Source organism: Saccostrea echinata, unplaced genomic scaffold, assembly GCF_033153115.1.
Source record: "Saccostrea echinata isolate AGI-Se365-2 ecotype Australia unplaced genomic scaffold, CSIRO_AGI_Sech_v1 ptg000033l, whole genome shotgun sequence".
Lineage (NCBI taxonomy): Eukaryota > Metazoa > Mollusca > Bivalvia > Ostreida > Ostreidae > Saccostrea > Saccostrea echinata.
Window position 1 is genome coordinate 34,541,906 of NW_026889782.1, and position 17,733 is coordinate 34,559,638.

Consider the following 17,733-nt stretch of genomic DNA (forward strand, 5'->3'; position numbering starts at 1 on the left):
AGAAAACACGGACCCTTCCTCGAAAACGCGGATCTGTGTTAAAATGGTATGAAAAGTCTTAGGTATGAAGCTTTAAAAGTCAACGCCCCCCCCCTCCCCCATACACACACACAAACACACACACGAAATAGGTTTTCACGTTTGGGAAAAGAGTTTCTTTTTTTTTTGGCTCGTCAAGAAATTTCTGGGTTGAAATATTTTTTTTTATTGGGATCCCCTCCCCTCCCCCCCCCCCTCCGTGGAAAAAAATTCCTTGATCTGCGCCTGGACCCCATCTAATTTTTTCTACATGTATCCGTTAAAAGAGGATGTGACCCTTCATTTGAACAAAACTTTACCAAAAATATTCTGTGTTAATTTTCGTTGTTATGGTCCAGTGGTTCTTGATAAGATAAAAATGAGAAAAATTTACGAGTAGCTTTAGAACAACAACGACAATGCTTATATACACCAAGATAGCAAACAAAGATGAAGAATTATGAACAGCAAAAGCTTACTTGGGTCTTTGGCTTGGGAGATGAGATACTTATTAAAAATTGAAATTATTTTGTCTTTTTTTTTTTTTACAATCGACGGGCCTGCATTTCAAAGAGAGAGAGAGAGAGAGAGAGAGAGAGAATTTCTAGCTAGGTCTTTGAATAACAGTGAAATCGGTTCAGAAAACCAGGTCCCTAAGAATGTACATGTATATAAAATAGGCAGTGCCTTTCTCTCGGAATTCATCACCTGCTTCTATAAAGCTCCATCCTCACTTGTACTGACATGTACCTGGTAAAACCAACCGACTGCGAAGGAAAACATTCTATTTATTTCGAGGATGGGGGTTTACGTATAGTGATGAGAGGAAATTTATTCACCTATACGTTCATTAAATAGGAAAGATTGCTTCTGAGTATTTGTATACGATCGCACGACTTTCGTGTTAATTTATAAAAAGTTAGATTATGAAAGCAAAGAACTAAACTAACATTTGTTGTAGATGAATTAAATAATTATTTAGCCGTTTATAAGGTTTTTTTAACATCTGTAAGAACCACTTTATTTTAAAAAACAAATAATCGTCCTATTATTGGCGCCCATGATATATTAGACTAGGTGTTTAAATAAATCATAATTCAGATATCGATATCCAAGAGAACAACACATTCTTTTTCAGTGGCGGAAACAGGAATCTTGAAAAGGGGGCCCGACCAGTTTTGTGTCAGGGTAGGGGCCCAAAGCCACATTATAAATTGATTTATTAAATCTTTTGTTCAAGTATGTCACTCCCTATTACATGTATTACGCTCAACATTTACTGGATTATTTTTCCTTCGGAATACCTTTTATTGTTCAGATTACATTGTGTTATGTGTATTATTCGTCATGATATAAAATAAATGTGTTCGATTTACAAGATATGTGTGTTGGGTAACTTCAACTGCACACGGGGTATTTTCGATCGATGTGCAAATATAAATGAAATTATTCGCGTCATCTCTAATTTAAAAAAATACATATATATTAATTTAAATTATTCTGTTGTAAAACATAAAAGATTGTGAAAAAATGCTGACAAAAAGAAAAAAAAAGCAATTTTCAAAATGTACCTAATTTGAAGACATTAAGTGCACCAGGTGCCTAGAGACTAATTTACCGATTTGTCAAGGCATGCTACAAATATATATATGCGCAGGCATCTAAACCGCATGTAAACAAAACAGATGATTTTTTTTCACGGTTATAGAACTAGTTTCTACGGAGTATTCTTGTACATAATACTTATCCTAATACTTTTTAAGTTTTTTTATACGGATGGTGGTCATGAGTTTTTTTCTGGTAACAAATAGCATTGCGTCATTTTCATTGGTCGAACTGAGTTACCTGCTGACGCCGTATTCATGCAAAGGGTAACTTCGGCCGATTTCTGTTCAGCTGATTTGCATTTTATTTGTAAAAACTAAATACTATAAATTTAAAAGGTATGAATTTAAGTTGCAAATTTAAACATAGTTGATAAATTTCACGCCAGGAATATCCACTGTGTCTTTCTGTATATACAAGATATTTTTAGAGGTGATAAACTGATAATTCCCCGCAATGGTTTAAAAATACTCGTCCGTAATTTTTCGGGCGATAAAGTTTCTTCTTGGATGTAATTTTCCAGTAAAGAAATAAATTTCACCTATTATTATCAACATTGATTTGTATATGAAAAATGCATTTTCTTTCTGCATAAAATAGATGTGTGTACACTATAATGGGTTATAAACAAATTATTTTAAGGTATTTATGAACAGTCGAAATTAACCAGGTGGTCGAAGTTACACTCTTCTGTGACCATCCTAACCTATATCCTGACGTTAAAAAAAAGTCTTGTATCTATGTAAGTAAATTACTGCATAGTTACACCATTTGATAAATAAATGCATCAATCAGTGGATAAGTTTGTAACGTAGACCTTCTGATTTTAAATTCATTTATTTACCTCACTCGGCACACCTCGGCCGATTCGTACCTCATCTGGATGAAGGTGACGGAATCAGCTGAGGTTTGCCGAATGTCATTTACCTTCGACCAGCCTTTAAATATTGCAGTATTTTTCTTTGCATCATCATAGGAAATTGACAAGTGCTGTCTACCCTTCAAACGAAATCGGGAGACGTTTTCCGCTCTGAATAATTATGAGATAATATTCATAGCCTAGGGAATGCAAGGTTTTCAGACTTGATTTTTAAGAAAACCGATACTTGGTCATAAAATAAAATTACCATTTTTTAATTGACCATTAATTATAAAACCAAAGTATGGCATCATTAATATTAGTCATGTCATATTTTGAATATTTTAGGGGGGGGGGGGGCGTGCGCCCCCAAGCCCCACTTAAATCCGCCAGTGGGGGGCAGGCCCCTAAACCTCCTCTTAATCTGTCAGTGTTTTCTTTCATTATACGGACTTGCAGAATAAGCGAAATACTCCAGACATTTAATAAAAATCTCAAACCCGATCTAAAACGCGTTGACAAAGTCAAACCAGACGGTTTTAGTTTTTACGGCATTTTTACAGTGATATGAGAAAAGTCGGATAATTGCTGTTAATTTTAAGAAATAAAGTTCGGCATTTTTCAACCTCGTTCGGTATAATATAATTTACTGATAATTTTTTCCGTTAAGGAGGAACACATGGACGAAGGATAAAAAAAGAGGTATTCTGCATGTACATGTACACATCATTGCTATAATTGTGTACTCGGGATTAAACCGAAAATCCTTCGTTACATTGTATTTGGGTATAATTTTCACATGTTCTCAGGCGGATAATCATTTATTTTTATCTGTATAAAGACAATAATTTCAGTTAATAGAGAAATGTTTTTATTTCGTCGTTTTTTCCCCATCCTTTTGGTTTACACGTTTGCTTTGTACACAAAAGCGTGTGTTCATATACCTCTGTTTCTACACGCTATCGATGTGATCAGGGAGAACATGATATCCTCCAAAAATTTACTTCTTATGAAAACACTCAATGAAAACATATTAGGTGAAAATATATACACCCATTAGTATCTTAGTACCTTAGTATCGACCTGTTTAATATGCAATGTCACCAACCGTAACGATCGCTGGCCAGGACTTGAATATAATTTATTACCGTTATTAAAACAATTCGTCAGCTGAGTGGACCTATGATTTAAACAGTAAAATAGGGAAATTCCAGAGTTCGAAGTGTATTTATTTTGGGCGCTCTTCCGCATAAACAAATTAAATCGCATTTACGCGTACTTACATGCATGTACCAATAATTTGTGTCATGGCTAAATTCAATTTATTAGATGAAATAAAACAAATGCATAAGATTAATCTTCCTAAACAACACGTTTTTAAAACAATCTATCTGATATAACTGATATAAAATAACAAAGAAAATAAAGGGTTTGTGTTTGTATTTAATTTGGAATGAGAACAAATCTTAACCTGTCAAATCACTTATAAAACATACTTCGTTTTCCAGACACTAATTGCCATGCGTAATCTTCACATGCACTGACCAAGAGGTCACAAGTTTGAAATGTATGGCTTCTCATTGCGTGAGTTTTGTCAACACATGTCGGAGTAGACTATCTAAGCCAATTGATTCCCAAAGAAAACTGCATAGGAAGGGTTTTTTTTTTTGGTACACTTTTTAACGGGTAAAATTCATTCGACGCTCGATAGAATTTTCAAATACAAGTGAAATATTGAGGCGGTTAAGTTACATGCGTCGGACCTAGTATTTTGTATGCTATAATATTGTAAGTTAGGAAGAAAATAATACAAACTCAAAAGTACTTAATTTTATTTTCGATTTTCCTGACAATTAAAAATGTGACCTCTACATACAATTATCGTTTTTAATTATATACATCCTGTTTAATGTTCATGAAAGAAATAGCAACTCGTTAAATAATAACATAAGAGAGATAAATAAACTGTTTCTTTAATACGCAAAGAAAGTGGTCTTTTCGGCATTCAAAATGCATTGAATTTGAAGTGAATAAGTGAAAGGCAGTTAAGACTAGCTGATTAAAACGAGCGAGTGATAATTAAACAGTAAGACGGAATCATCTGAAAGATTCGAAATGATTTTAAAGTAATTTTCCACAACGCGCAATTATCTCAACAATGCAATGTTTATAAGAATAAATATGCAACTTTCTTGTAATTGAGCGAATAAAATATAAATTGAAATGTACTAGCGACTTAATCAAAGATATGAAATAATCTGAAAGATTCAACATATTTATCCACTCATCACTTAGTTAAAATGTATTTGGAATGGCCATTCTATGGTTTGTTTTGTGTATGACCTTAGGTCGCTGGTTCACACGCCGATTGATCCTCGGTGACCTCCTTTGCCACGCGCTATCGAGGGAGGGGTTACATAATTGTAAACACATGAGGTGAATGTAAAAGGCGTGTACTTAATGGCTGTGAATAGTCTATGTTTAAAGTTTTGTTTTATTTTCTAACTTTATTGTTTGTTTTTATATGATAAGAAGAAAAGGTTATCTTTTTTTCCCTGTTTAGTAGAGTGGTTTATCCAAATTTGAAAACAAACGAAATAAAAGGGAAAGTTGTCAGTAAATAATTTGGAAATAAAGCACAAAATACTTCAAAAACCTGATTCTAAAGAATATAAGCATCTAATATAGCAAGGTTTATTATTTATAGTAAGTTTATTTTAATTACACGCATGAAGAGCTCTTGTTTATTTGCTGAATGAAAACACTTACCTGTATATGAGTTATGCTTCTAGCTCATTTAGAACACAAGACTCAAACAAAATAACATTTTCTTGAGATCAATAAGATGTTAAATAACAACTTTAATTACGGCAGCTATTTCGAAATATTTACCGTTTTTGAGTTATAAAGCAAAAACTTTAAAGGGCCCCAGATCCCTAATCTTAGGGGCCAGACCCTTTTTAGTGGTCTCAAATGAAAGGCCTTAAAATTGTGCACAACTTTTATTCTACATGTTTTATCAAAATATTTTTAGTTTAGAAGATAAAAAGTAAAATATGTGTAAATTTTCGCTCTTTTTGGCGTTCTAATTTTTGACCCCTCTCTAGCGCCATTTTGAATACAGAAATTGAAAAACAAAAACCGATGTGCACAACTTCAGTGCTTCTGTTATTTAAATTCGGTAGAATTTCTACTCCAGCTTCAGTAGTCTCTGAGCCTTTGTCTGGAAATGAAGCCTACTAAATTTTCATTTAAAGGGAGATAACCCAAAAGCGGAAGTGGGTTTTTGAAATGTTTGACAGCATTCTGATAGAATTTTGTAACGTCTTTAAACCCTGGAAATTTGAGCAAAATCCATTGAGAAATGAGCAAGATATGAGGTCTCAAAGTTGGCGTCTAGGGAAAAAAAAAAAAAGAATAATAAGAATAATCTTAACCATCAGAATCAGTAGAAGGTCTTCCGCCTGTAGCGGAAGACCTTAACAATATATTCCCAAACTTCGTTGGGGGAACATACTAAACCCAATTTACACATTAATGAATATTAAATTTGTTACAATACTGAAGTGTAGAGGATCGACACAGTTAATATAAGATGTTCATGTTTTGTGATATCGTAAATAAATTCATACAAAATTAACAATATATTAATTGCAAAAAAATGTAATTATTTAAAAAAAAAATTCATTGAATTATGCCCAGATGTGAATAAGTAGACATTGCTTAAGATAACAACAACTGTAAATAAGGATTTACCAATCCAGTAGGAGTCATTTGGGTTCCCAAACCCATTCTTGTATTCGGCCCACGTTCTGTCAAAACTCACGGATCCACTCATCCGTTTCTGGATTGCCTACAAGTTATCAATAGAAAATAAATATCTTGTAGTCTGAAGATCTTCTGTTTATCTTTCTGTTTTGTTTTACTTGTATTTTCAAAAAAAAAAAAAAAAAAAAAAAAAAAAAAAAGAGAGAGAGAGAGAGATCTTACTGTCCACCCTCCACCTTCAGTCTCCATATCACAGTACACGCTAACCTCGATATGAAAGGGACTAATTTTATATAAACCAGACCGTGTTTGTCCTTGTAGATAGTGGTCCTTGCAATCCGTTTTCATTTTTGAACCTTTAAGAAAGAATGACACATTCTAATAATAATAATGACACATAATGATAATGATAACTAGAAACCTTGTTGCCATGGCAACAAGAAGGTCTTCCGTCCCTTCTCTGTCATCAGGGAAGGTGATTCCCCACAAAGCAACTTTTGTTATGCTTTGCATTAAACTGGAACGTAAAAAATACGAGACATCATTTTGAGGGGGGGGGGGGGGGGTGGAGGCTATGTCCAGAAAGTCTTTTTGTGAAATTTTTAAAGCTTTGATATTGTCACAGTTAATTGTATCAAATAGATACATGTATATGAAATCATGATAAAATAAGACTTTTTTTTTAATTTTAGGGAAAATGTACACTGATTTGTTTCATTCTACCTATTTTCATGCATTTGGTTACACCCCCCCCCCCCTTCCGAGTCCGCACCACACACGCATAAGAAATTGACTGACAATTTACCCATGTATTACGTGAAAGGATATTTTTTCGCTTAATGTTTCGAGTAGTTTTATTCTGTATATGCACTGCATATCATTAATTAACCATACTTTTATGTGCTAAACCGCTTTAAGCCCTTACGGATCTTGCTCTGAACTAAATATCATTGAAGTTTATTTTTCTCTTATTTGAAATTGCTATATGTTATTCAATCAACATGAAAAAGTAACAAATTCTACTTTCAAAATACAATTCAGCGAATGTCCAATTTGTGATACAATTGCATAGGTATTTAGCTACATAACATTTGTACCAACATGTTTACCTCGTTTTGTCATATCACAATTGCAGCTATGTACATTAATTAGTGCAAAATTCAACTGGAAACTCTTTATGAGGGAGTAATAAGACACGCGGATATTGTTGCCATCAAACGCCGCTGCTCTGACGTCGAACGACATAGCGCCCCCCCCCCCCCCAAAGATAAAATCTTATATTTGAGCCCCAAAAAATGAGAAAAAAATTCGGATATTCTTTGGATTGAATCCGGATCGCCAACGTGAAAATTCAACATGCTAACCATTACGCTATCAATCACCATCGCTTAAAATTGAAAAATGATAAATATTTAGAGTATAGGTTAATCAATTTTTAAACAAATTACATATTTAGCATTCTTGTAAGACTTTTTATTTAACCTATCAATATCATAAAAAAATAGTGAAAAACAAAAAAGTTAAAAAAATACCCTTTTTAAATCACTTCCGGACGAACCGGAAGTGACAACGACACACGAAATGTTTACATCACACATCAAAAAAACGACATTCTATCATACCTGAAAGTTTCACACTCCTACCTTTAACAGTTTCTGAGAACATTCACGGACTAGATTTTTAGTGGAAAAATTGAAAAATCGTAATAATTCCTGACCGGAAGTAACTTTTTTCCAAACTTTTTCAATATTTGAAAATGGCATGAGATACATGTAACACATCATTCCTGAAAATTTGGCTGAAAATGATTGAGTAGTTTTTTATATATCGCGATTTGAAAAGGTAAAAAAAAAAATGAAAAATAATAATGATAATAATAACTAGAAACTCATTGCAAGCAATGAGAGGTCTTCCGTCCGATTCTGAAAATAAAAACGAAAATTCAAGCTGAAAAAGTGATAAAAGAAATTCTGGAGATTTAACCCTGGTCGTCAGCGTGAAAATCCAACGTGCTAACCATTAACTTTTTTGCATCACTTCGTGCCACCACCGGAAGCAACTCTCAGTCCTGAAAGTTTCAGACTTCAGTCGTTTATTGTTGCCAAGCAATTGTGAGAACAAATCCTAAATTTTGACCCCTACCGAGCTTCCACATTCAGCACTTCCAGAAAATATCCAAACCCAGGTGCAAAATGGCAACATGTCCTCTATCATCACTGAAAATTTCAGCGCTCTAACTTAAGCCGTTTTTGAGTTCCATCGCAGACAAGGAGGTCCTCTAAATTTTGACAAAAGGGAGATAACTCCCGACCGGAAGTGATTTTCAAAAAAAAGAGTGAGATTTAAACGATTTAATTTTTCAAAAAATTTAAATTGCACTGAAATATTAAACAAAAGTCAACTTACATATTTTGAAGGAAGAGGAAATCATTTGTTGCGTTTTTTATGTTTGTGGAAGGAATTTAAATTTTTTGAAAAATTTAAATCGTTTAAATTTCACCCTATTTGACCTTTGAGAGATTTTAAAACACATTGTGTGATGTTTTCCATCTTTCAAAATACAGAGATAGTCCTTGTTTTAACGTTTGGATTCAATTTAAATTTTTTGAAAAATTTAAATCGTTTAAATCTCAGTCTATTTGACCTTTGAGAGATTTCAAAACACATTGTATGATGTTCTCCATCTTTCAAGATATAGAAATAGTCCTTGTTTTAACATTTGAATTCAATTTAAATTTTTTGAAAAATTTAAATCGTTTAAAATTCACCTTATTTGACCTTTTAGAGATTCAAAACACATTGTTTGATGTTCTACATCTTTCAAAATACAGAGACAGTCCTTGTTTTAACATTTGGATTCAGTTTAAATTTTTTGAAAAAACTTAAATCGATAAAATTTTACTTTCTTTGACCTTTGAGAGATTACACCTCATTGTAGATGTTCTCCATCTTTGGAAGCAGTTTTGAATTTTTTTAAAAAATTTAAATCGTTTAAATTTCACTCTTTTTGACCTCCAATAGACTCCAAATCACTCTCATTCATGTTCTCATTATTTTAGATGTCCTTGATTTCATATTTTAAGGCTTTTAAATTATTCCAAATTTGAAAATTTTTGAAGTTTTAAATGCTGTAATAAAAATTCATCAAGTAGGAGCTTACCGCTTTCAACATTAGAGGATATATCAAAATCTTACGATTTTACAGGTTTTAAAATTTGAAATTACAGTATTCAAAACTTTCAATGATTTAAATTGAATACACAAATTTTCATAATCACAGGTACATTATGAAATCACTATTTCAGACTTAATTGAATGTCCTTGCTTTCTTCTAGGTCACTGTGTATTAAACGTCGCTGAAGAAAATCGATAACTTATACATGGGCCGTCAAAATTCTCTAACACACCTGAGCTCATATTTTCTTTAAAATTTCACCTAAAATCAAAACAAATATACTATAAGAAAGGTCACAGGAAGACCAATCAGAAAGTGTAAAAAGTTGTAAAATCGGTCAAGAAATAAAAGAGTAAAGATTTTTTTTAAAATAAAAGGATATCCGCCAAAGATGAAAGAGTACGGTCATCCACAAGTGTCCTTGATAATGAGTTTGACATGTCCTGTCAAAAAAACGCTAACATACCTGAGCTCATATTTTCTTTATTAGTGCATTTACAAACAAAAGAAATACATTGTTGGAAAGGTCTCGTAAAGATCTATTTGATGGTGTATAAAGTTCTAAAATCGGTCAAGAAATAAAAGAGTAATGCTTTTTAAAAGAAATCAAAGGATATCTGCCAAAGATCAAAGAGTACGGTCATACGCAAGTGTCCTTGACAATGATTTTGACATGTCCTGTCAAAACAAAAGGCTAACTTACCTGAGCTCATATTTTCTTTATTAGTGCACTTACAATAAAACCAAATATACTGTTGGAAAGGTCTCATAAAGATCTATTTGACGGTGTAAAAAGTTTTAAAATCGGTCAAGAAATAAAAGAGTAATGATTTTTTAAAGAAAAATCCTTAAAGTACACTTGCACTCAAGTGACCTAACACACCTGAGCTTATATATTGTTTATTAATGTACTCACATGCAAAACAAATACATTTTTGGAAAGTTCTCGCTAAGATCTATTTTACAATATAAAAAATTTCAAAATTCGATTAAATTTTTTTTTTGAAAAATTTAACTTTAAAATTTGAAAAATTCAAACATCTTCTTAAAATTTCAAAAGTCAGGTGCACATGTCAAGGTCACAATTCTATCATTCCTGAAAATTTCAAATTTCTATTTTGCGCAGTTTCTTCGGAGTAGGACAGACCGGAATTGCAGAAAAACGTCAAAAATACGTCATATTTCGCGACCGGAAGTGAAATCATCAAAAATGGAAAAAAAGTCCCGAGGGAACATCGTTCCCTATCATCTCCGAAAGTTTCATAAAAATCCACCGAACCGTTACTGAGATACCGGTGTAGGAAAAAAAAAATAAGAAGAAGAAAAAGAAACAATACAATAATAGAAGGGTCTTCCGCTGAAGACGGAAGACCCTAATAATAATAAAAGTGAAAAAGAAACAATACAATAATAGAAGGGTCTTCCGTTGGAGACGGAAGATCCTAATAAAAGTGAAAAAGAAACAATAGAATAATAGAAGGGTCTTCCGCTGAAGACGGAAGACCCTAATAATAAGAAAAGTGAAAAATCAACAATAGAATAATAGAAGGGTCTTCCGCAGAAGACGGAGGACCCTTAATAATAACTAGATGAGATCTCGTTGCGAGCAACGAGTAGGTCTTCCGTCCGATTTTTCGATAAGATGGGATATGATTTTGACTATGATCTTTGTGGAAGGAAAATAATAAATAGACTTCCCTAATTAGATTCCATTCTTTTGATTTATATAACATTTTCAAAGAGCTATAGATGACATGCTTTTGGCCCTTCTGAACCCCTAATTTGAGTGGTCAGCCCCTTTTTTGATATCAGTTGAATGGTGTTGTGATTTTTAAAACGTTATGTTCAAGAAAGATTCAGAGATTTCCTTTTGTTGTGGAGATATGTTGAATGGAAATATTTAGGGGTCACCCCTCCAAGTCCTTAAAAGGGGCCGTTTGACAAAAACTGAAAGGGTGCATATTGTTTAGAACATTATTCTGACCATCTTTTGTTCTGTATTGCTTATCAAAATATTTCCCCTTTTCGAGATATAAAGCGTCAAAGATTTAGCATTCTGGCCCCTTGTGACCCCTTATTACGTAACATATGATCAGAATCTTATCATATATTGTTGTAAATCATTAAGATAAACATCTTTGCTTCAGTAATGTATTACAAATTATTGATTGTTACAGAGTTAAAGATGAAAGACTTTTGGCCCCTCTCAGGCCCTAATTTGAGGGGTCAGCCCCTTTTTCTTGATATCAAATGAAAGCTCTTGTGATTTTGAAGACTTTTTGTTCAACAACTATTCAGAGATTTCTTTTTATTGAGGAGATATGCTGAATGGAAATATTTAGGGGCCACCCCTCGAGGTCCTTAATGGAGCCGTTTGACAAAAATTGAAAGAGTGCATATTGATTAGAACATTATTCTGACCATCTTTTGTTCAGTATTGCTTATCAAAATATTCTCCCTTTTCGAGATATAAAGCGTCAAAGATTTAGCATTCTGGCCCCTTGTGACCCCTTATTACGTAACATATGATCAGAATCTTATCATATATTGTTGTAAATCATTAAGATAAGCATTTTTGCTTCAGTAATGTATTACAAATTATTGATCGTTAAAGAGTTAAAGATAAAAGATTTATGGACCCTCTCAGTCCCTAATTTGAGGGTTCAGCCCCTTTTTCTTGATATCAAATGAAAGGTCGTCTCATTTTGCACAACTTTTTTTTATATGTTTTAACAAATTCCTAACATGTATGAAGATATGCAAGAAAAGGTGTTAAATTTTGTGAGATGTTTCTGAGACATTTTCTGAGCCCTACCGAGCTTTGGCGCCTTTTGCGCTAGAGAGATTTGGACACCTGCCTGCAAATCTACAAACCTTCCCCTACCTTCACTGAAAATATTGAATCAATATCTTAAGTCGTTTCGGAGGAGTTTCCAGGACAAGCCGACCCTCTGAAAATCAGAAAATCCTAAATATCTCGAGATGGAAAGTGAAGTCATCAACGAAAAAAAAAATCCAATAAGGTTCAGATCAATACCTATCAGATCTGAAAGTTTTATGAAAATCGGCCGAGACGTTACCGAGAAATTGCGTGCACAAAATCGGTAATAATAATAATAATAATAACTAGATGAGATCTCGTTGCGAGCAACGAGTAGGTCTTCCGTCCGATTTTTTCGATAAGATGAGACATGATCTTTACTATGATCTTTGTTAAAAGATAATAATATATAGACTTCCCTAATTAGATTTCATTCTATTGATTTATATAACATTATCAAAGAGCTATAGATGACATGCCTTTGGCCCCTCTGAGCCCCTAGTTTGAGGGGTCAGCCCCTTTTTCTTGATATCAATTGAAAAGTCCTGTGATTTCTTTTTGTTGTGAAGATATGGTAAATGGAAATATTTAGGGGCCACCCCCCCCCCCCAACTCCTTAATGGGACCGTTTGACAAAAATTGAAAGGGTGCATATTGTTTAGAACATTATTCTGACCATCTTTTGTTCAGTATTGCTTATCAAAATAGTCCCCCTTTTCGAGATATAAAGCGTCAAAGATTTAGCATACTGGCCCCTTGTGACCCTTATTACGTAACATATGATCAGAATCTTATCATATATTGTTGTAAATCGTTAAGATAATCATCTTTTCTTCAGTAATGTATTACAAATTATTGACCATTAAAGAGTTAAAGATGAAAGACTTTTGGCCCCTCTCAGCCCCTAATTTGAGGGATCAGCCCCTTTTTCTTGATATGAAATGAAAGGTCTTGGGATTTTGAAGACTTTTTGTTCAACAACTATTCAGACATTTCTTTTCGTTGTGGAGATATGCTGAATGGAAATATTTAGGGGCCAGCCCTCCAGGTCCTTATTGGGGCCGTTTGACAAAAATTGAAGGAGTGCATATTGCTTAGAACATTATTCTGACCATCTTTTGTTCAGTATTGCTTATCAAAATATTCTCCCTTTTCGAGATATAAAGTGTCAAAGATTTAGCATTCTGGCCCCTTGTGACCCCTTATTACGTAACATATGATCAGAATCTTATCATATATTGCTGTAATTTATTAAGATAACCATCTTTGCTTCAGTAATGTATTACAAATTATTGATCGTTAAAGAGTTACAGATGAAAGACTTTTGGCCCCTCTCAGCCCCTAATTTGAGGGGTCAACCCCTTTTTCTTGATATCAAATGAAAGATCGTATCATTCTGCACAACTTTTCTTCTATATGTTTTAACAAATTATTAACATGTATGAAGATATGGAAGAAAAGGTGTAAAATTTTGTGAGATGTTTCTGAGACATTTTTTGAGCCCTACCGAGCTTCGGCGCCTTTTGCGCTAGAGAGATTTGGACACCTGCCTGCAAATCTACAAACCTTCCCCTACCTTCACTGAAAATCTTGCCTCAATATCTTAAGTCGTTTCGGAGGAGTTTCCAGGACAAGCCGACCCTCTGAAAATCAGAAAATCCTAAATATCTCGAGATGGAAAGTGACGTCATCAACGAAAAAAATTTCCAATAAGGTTCAGATCAATACCTATCTGATCTGAAAGTTTCATGAAAATCGGTCAAGACGTTACCGAGAACTCACGTGCACAAAATCGGTAAGAATAATAATAATAATAGGGAAAAAGAAACCGAACGAAAACAATAAGGTCTTCCGTTGGAGACGGAAGACCTTAATAATAGGGAAAAAGAAACCGAACAAAAACAATAAGGTCTTCCGTTGGAGACGGAAGACCTTAATAATAAGAAAAGTGAAAAATCAACAATAGAATAATAGAAGGATCTTCCGGAGAAGACGGAAGACCCTAATAAAAAGAAAAGTGAAAAATCAACAATAGAATAATAGAAGGGTCTTCCGCAGAAGACGGAAGACCCTAATAATAAATGTAAAAAAGAAACCGAAGAATAATAGAAGGGTCTTCCGCTGAAGACGGAAGACCCTAAAAAGAAAAGTGAAAAATCAACAATAGAATAATAGAAGGGTCTTCCGCAGAAGACGGTAGACCCTAATAAAGGTAAAATAGAAACCTAAGAATAATAGAAGGGTCTTCCGCTGAAGACGGAAGACCCTAATAATAAAGGTTAAAAAAGAAACCTAAGAATAATAGAAGGGTCTTCCGCTGAAGACGGAAGACCCTAATAATAAGAAACAGTAGAATCACTATAAGGTCGTCCGTGAATCCGTGTGATTCCACACTAAACAACATGTTCTGCTGTGCATTCCCAGCAACACCTTACATAAAATATAATTAAACGTTTAAATTTTGAAAATATTGCAAAACTGGAACGGAAAAAAATACGAGACATCATTTTAAGGAGGGGGGGGGGGGGAGACCAATGTCCAAAAACAGCTTTCTGTGAAATTTTATAAACTTTGAGATTCTCACACTTAATTGTACAAAATACACAATTATGATAAATAAGATTTTTTTTTTCAATTTAAGGACTATCTACACTGATTTGTTTTTTTTTATCTTGATTTCACGCATTTGGTTTCCCCCCTCCCCCCTCCTCTCTGAGTCAGCACCACACACGCATAACAAATTGATTGACATTTACTGATGTATTACGTGAAAGCATATTTTATCACATACTGTTTCGAGTATGCAGATTTTTTTGTGTTTTATTGTGTTAATACATTGTATATCATTAATTAACCATACCTTTATGCGCTAAGTCGCTTTGAGCGGATCTTGCTCTGAACTAAAATGTTTGAAGTCTTTTTCCCTCTCATCTGAAATTGCTAGTTGTTATTCAATCAAGAAGAGAAAATAATAAATTCTACTTTCAAAATATAATTTGACGAATCTCAAATCTGTGATTCAATTGCATAGGTACCTATCTACATTCACATTTATCTTGTTTTGTCAAATCACAATTGCATGTATGCACATTAATTAGTGCACAATTCAACTTCAAACTCTTTATGAAGAAGTTAAAAGACACACTCCTATTGTGAAGTCAAACAACATTGCTCCGACGTTGAACGACATAGCTCCCCCGTTTAAAGATAAAATCTTAAATTTGAGCCCAAACAACAGTGTGAAAAAATTCGGACATTCTGGGGATTAAATCCGACTCGCCTGCGGCGGACACCATTACGCTATCAAACGCTTACCATTACGCTATCAAAGACCATCGCATCAAAGTAGCAAGTAATAAAGATCTAGAGTCGGGTTAACCAATTTTTAAACAAATTAAATATTCAGCATTCTTATAACACTCTCTATTTAACCTATCAATATCATAAAAAATAATGAAAAACAAAAAAGTAAACAAAAAAACTCTTTTAAATCACTTCCTGTGACGACCGGAAGTGGCGACGACGCATTAAATTCTCATCACACATCTACAAATCACATTCTATCATACCTGAAAATTTCAGACTCCTACCTTTAACAGTTTCTGAGAAAATTTACGGACTAGTTTTTTAGTGAAAAAAGTGAAAAATCTTAATAATTCCTGACTGGAAGAAATTTGTTCAATATTTCAAAATGACATGAGATAACACATCATACAAAAAAAAAATGGCTGGAAATCATTGAGTACTTTTTGAGATATCGCAATTTGAAAAGGTCAAAGAAATAATAATAATAATAATAATAATAATAATAATAATAATAAACACTAGAATCACTATAAGGTCTTCCGTGAAGAAGGAAGACCTCGATAATAATAATGATAATTATAACACACCCACACACACCCCCACACCCCCCCCCCACCCACCCACACACACAGAGAGAGAGAGAGAGAGAGAGAGAGAGAGAGAGAGAGAGAGAGAGAGAGAGAGAGAGATACCTTTCTTAACGGTTTGCACTGTTCTGTTATTTAGAAGTTCGTAAATTTCAGCAATCTTTCTATTAAACATTTGCTCAGTTTCTTGAATCTTGGTCTCACAATTCATCGCAATCTTCCTGTTTTCTTTTCTCTGTTCCAGCCTCAAAGAATTAACCTGTGTTTTCAATGTATCTACCGTCCGCTGTAAAGCATTATCCTGACTTAGAGTATCAACCTGTCTTTCCAAATTTTCTATCTTCTGTACTAAACTCTTGTTCTCTCTAATAAGATTATCAACTTGTCTTTTTAATGTTTCTACTCTCTGCGCTAAAGTATTTTCCCGAATTAAGGAATCAACTTGTCTTTTCAATGTATTTAGCGCCTGCTGAAGAGAGGAGACCCTCGTTTCTCTAAACGCCATGCTTCGCTTCACAGAACTAATGTCGTCCACTACTGCCTTAACATCCTTGACAACGGCTAAACGGATGAGAGTTTCCTGGTTGATGATCTGTCGAAGAACGTCGATTTCCTTAATGTCACGTCTTTCATTGATCAAAGCCGTAGAATTCGGATCGTTAGTACCTGTTAACATTGACCCCGTTCTGACTTGTGATATTGACATAAAAAGCAGTGAAAGAATAGAAAACATCATCTTTTCAATTTCGGCGTGAACCTACCAAAACAGAACAATGGTGTGCCTCAATCAGAGATTTTATACGGTATATATAGAGACGTTTGGGGATTTCCTCAATCAAAATGTAAAAAACCCAGAATTCTTGAAAGTACTTGGTGTTTTAACTGTATAAGGAATTAATTACACTGGGCCAAAAGATAACATACTTATCTCACAAAATATTTTTGGTTATACCGAGGTATTATCAAGTTGTTTTTAGACGAAATGAGAAATGATAACAAGGCCAGAAGTACTATGACAATTGAAACACTTTGCTGTTTTCTGTAGAAAGAGAAAAGATAATAAAACATAAGTACTCTGACAATTGAAACACTTTGCTGTTTTCTGTAGAAAGAGAAAAGATAACAAAACATAAGTACTCTGACAATTGAAACACTTCGCCGTTTTCTGTAGAAAGAGAAAAGATAATAAAACATAAGTACTCTGGCAATTGAAACACTTTGCTGTTTTCTGTAGATAATGTAAACAAATGAAATATGGGGAGATAACGAACAGTATTCGAAAGACCATTAAACATTACAAAATAGGAGCAGAGCAAACACGGATCAGTTGCCATGGAGGAGTGAGCATCTCCTGCCGACTGGCCAAACCCGCCGTGTGCTCCTTGTCATCCGTCGACAATTCAGTGTGTAAATAATGGCCTAATAATTATTATGAAAATGTCAGTCAGCATTTGACGTAGTGAAAGATTATATTTGCTGACAAGGTCAATCACATGCTACGTGTTTATTTCACTTTTAAATACGTAAATATTTCCCGGAAAATACTAACAAGGAACGTCAGAATCTAAAACTCGTCAAAATATGATATTTTACT

General features: G+C 33.8%; 1 protein-coding gene across 3 annotated transcripts in view; it reads right to left on the reverse strand.

Annotated features, from left to right (window-relative positions):
- The window catches only part of LOC133199226 (fibrinogen-like protein 1), a 41,396-nt gene extending 24,498 nt beyond the window's left edge, over positions 1–16,898 (reverse strand). For all 3 annotated transcript variants that reach the window (XR_009722764.1, XR_009722765.1, XM_061335067.1), the window contains exons 1-3: positions 16,245–16,898; positions 6,473–6,606; positions 6,239–6,335 (exon numbers count right to left, since the gene is read on the reverse strand). Coding sequence is in view for 1 of the 3 variants with exons in the window: in XM_061335067.1 (XP_061191051.1) it covers positions 6,239–6,335; positions 6,473–6,606; positions 16,245–16,875 (862 nt within the window). In the remaining 2 variants the exon portion in view is untranslated. The remainder of the gene's footprint in view (positions 1–6,238; positions 6,336–6,472; positions 6,607–16,244) is intronic.
- Between the last annotated feature and the right edge of the window lie 835 nt (positions 16,899–17,733).